This window comes from Engraulis encrasicolus, chromosome 22, assembly GCF_034702125.1.
Source record: "Engraulis encrasicolus isolate BLACKSEA-1 chromosome 22, IST_EnEncr_1.0, whole genome shotgun sequence".
NCBI lineage: Eukaryota > Metazoa > Chordata > Actinopteri > Clupeiformes > Engraulidae > Engraulis > Engraulis encrasicolus.
In genome coordinates this window covers 8,027,746-8,030,245 of record NC_085878.1, presented here as the reverse complement: position 1 = coordinate 8,030,245, position 2,500 = coordinate 8,027,746, and the positions used below count along the sequence as shown (strand labels likewise).

Sequence of the window (2,500 nt, the reverse complement as noted above, 5' to 3'; positions counted from 1 at the left end):
GGTCAACTGGTGGAGGCCGCGGAGTCTGCTGACCCCAGCTTTTCATTCATTACTGAAAAGACTCAACTGCCTCATAACAACATTACTGTGGCATTACCAAGAACCTTAAGTAAGTGGTTAAGACTTGGTCCATTTTGGTGGCAGTAAAGTTATAACATGGGCTTTTACGTAAAGGGTTTTAATTTTTTATTCAATCTTGCAATATTGCAAGACCTGTAATGCAGTGAGTGATATATGAGCAGGTAGACAATCAGAAAGAAAGAAAGAAAGAAAGAAAGAAAGAAAGAAAGAAAGAAAGAAAGAAAGAAAGAAAGAAAGTGAAAACAGTTGGCTATCCCCTGTCCTCTCTGTACGTTTGATACTCAGATGAACTTTATTGGCATCAACAAAAAGACTTAAAATCCAGGGTCATGTAAATGATTTTATATTCTCGCCAATTCCAGTGGAAAAGTTTAATTCAAATATGCATTGTTTATTGGTTCAAGCTGGAAAAACAATGTGGTGTCAAAAAGGGGTACATTTCAGGGGTACATTACAAAAACTTTGTTGCTTGCAATGTAATTTCCCAGTGGCAACTAAACCAAGTTGCTAACTGGCTATCAACTATGCTTTCAAGAAAAGCACCCCGAAGTGTAATTTATAAGCACAGTTATACACTGAGTTTGACTAAGCGATGTTGAGTTGAGAGATGTTCTCCTTTGTCCGTGAACACCCTTTCATTCTGGAAAACAAACAAAACAAACAAACAATAGATTCTCATCATCTGACAGTAAAAATGCATAAAAACAACACGGCATACCAGATTTATCATCTTAAGACTATGGCATGACTATGTCTTATCAATAGCAGCTTATTTAAATCAGCTGAAGTTAAATAGGACCCCAGAGTACAACAGTATTTATGTTCCTTATTTAGATAACTTTTTAATACTGTTTTCATGTTTTCAGAATTGTCTTTCTCTTTTTCTCTCATCTTTGTCTTTCTCTTTCCCTCCCTCCCTCTCTCTCTCTCTCTCTCTCTCTCTCTCTCTCTCTCTCTCTCTCTCTCTCATACACACACACACACACACACAGAGTGAGCTACGTATACGTACTGCAGCCATAGAGGCGTTTGACTCTCAGGATATCGTTGGCGCTCATCTGTGTGGAGCGTCCGATGGCCACGTTTGGGTTGGGGTACGGCACTATAGTGGGCTGCCGGTTAGATGAGAAGGCGTACCTGTGGTACAGAGCATAATACATTAGTGTTGGGGTATGGAACAGCATAACACATTAGTGTTGGGGTACAGAACAGAGCATAACACATTAGTGTTGAGGTAGAGCACTACAAAGCATTACACATTAGTGTTGGGGTACGGCACTACAGAGCATAACACATTAGCGTTGGGGTACAGAACAGAGCATAACACATTAGTGTTGGGGTACGCCACCATAGAGCATAACACATTACCGTTGGTGTATAAAACATTAGAGTTGGTTACGGAACGGAGCATAACACATTAGTGTTGGGGTACATCACTACAGAGCATAAAACATTAGTGTTGGGGCACAGCACTACAGAGCATAACACATTAGCGTTGGGGTATGGAACAGAGCATTCAGTTGAGAAACCAAATTGTATACACCGTAATGAGGACTCTGCATGCTAGAAATCCTCTTCTCTGTCTACTGTTCAGTACTGACCTCCCATAGTGCATGATGGAGCTGTAGTGTGTGTGTGTGTGTTGTGTTTACTATTGTGTACTAACCTCCCATAGTGCATGATGGAGCTGTAGTGTGTGTGTGTGTGTGTGTGTGCGCGTGTGTTGTGTTTACTATTGTGTACTAACCTCCCATAGTGCATGATGGAGCTGTAGTGCGTATGTGTGTGTGCGCATGTGTTGTGTTTACTATTCTGTACTGACCTTCCATAGTGCTGGAGCTGTAGTGTGTGTGTGTGTGTGTGTGTGTGTGTGTGTGTGTGTGTGTGTGTGTGTGTGTGTGTGTGTGTGTGTGTGTGTGTGTGTGTGTGTGTGTGTGTGTGTGTGTGTGTGTGTGTGTTGTGTTTACTATCCACTACTAACCTTCCATAGTGCTGGAGCTGTAGTGTGTGTGTGTGTGTGTGTGTGTGTGTGTGTGTTGTGTTTACTATCCAGTACTAACCTTCCAAAGTGCATGATGGAGCTGTAGTGTGTGTGTGTGTGTGTTGTGTTTACTATCCAGTATTCACCTCCCATAGTGCATGATGGAGCTGTAGTGTGTGTGTGTGTGTGTGTGCGTGTGTTGTGTTTACTATTGTGTACTAACCTCCCATAGTGCATGATGGAGCTGTAGTGTGTGTGTGTGTGTGTTGTGTTTACTGTTCTGTACTGACCTTCCATAGTGCATGATGGAGCTGTAGTCATAGGGGGTTCCCAGGTTGTTGGTATTGATCCTGTGGAAGGCATATGCAAACCCTGACAACAAAACACATTGAATAGGTCTATTAGTTATATACAGTAGCAAGTCCATTAGTAATGGTG

The 2,500-nt window shown here is 41.8% G+C and overlaps 1 protein-coding gene across 1 annotated transcript in view; it reads right to left on the bottom strand.

The window, feature by feature from the left end:
- Window positions 1-416: 416 nt before the first annotated feature.
- The window catches only part of LOC134438239 (low choriolytic enzyme-like), an 8,505-nt gene continuing 6,421 nt past the window's right edge, over window positions 417-2,500 (bottom strand). Inside the window, exons 7-9 of the mRNA XM_063187748.1 lie at window positions 2,353-2,434; window positions 1,094-1,218; window positions 417-721 (exon numbers count right to left, since the gene is read on the bottom strand). Of these exons, the coding sequence (XP_063043818.1) occupies window positions 717-721; window positions 1,094-1,218; window positions 2,353-2,434 (212 nt within the window). The 3' untranslated portion in view covers window positions 417-716. The remainder of the gene's footprint in view (window positions 722-1,093; window positions 1,219-2,352; window positions 2,435-2,500) is intronic.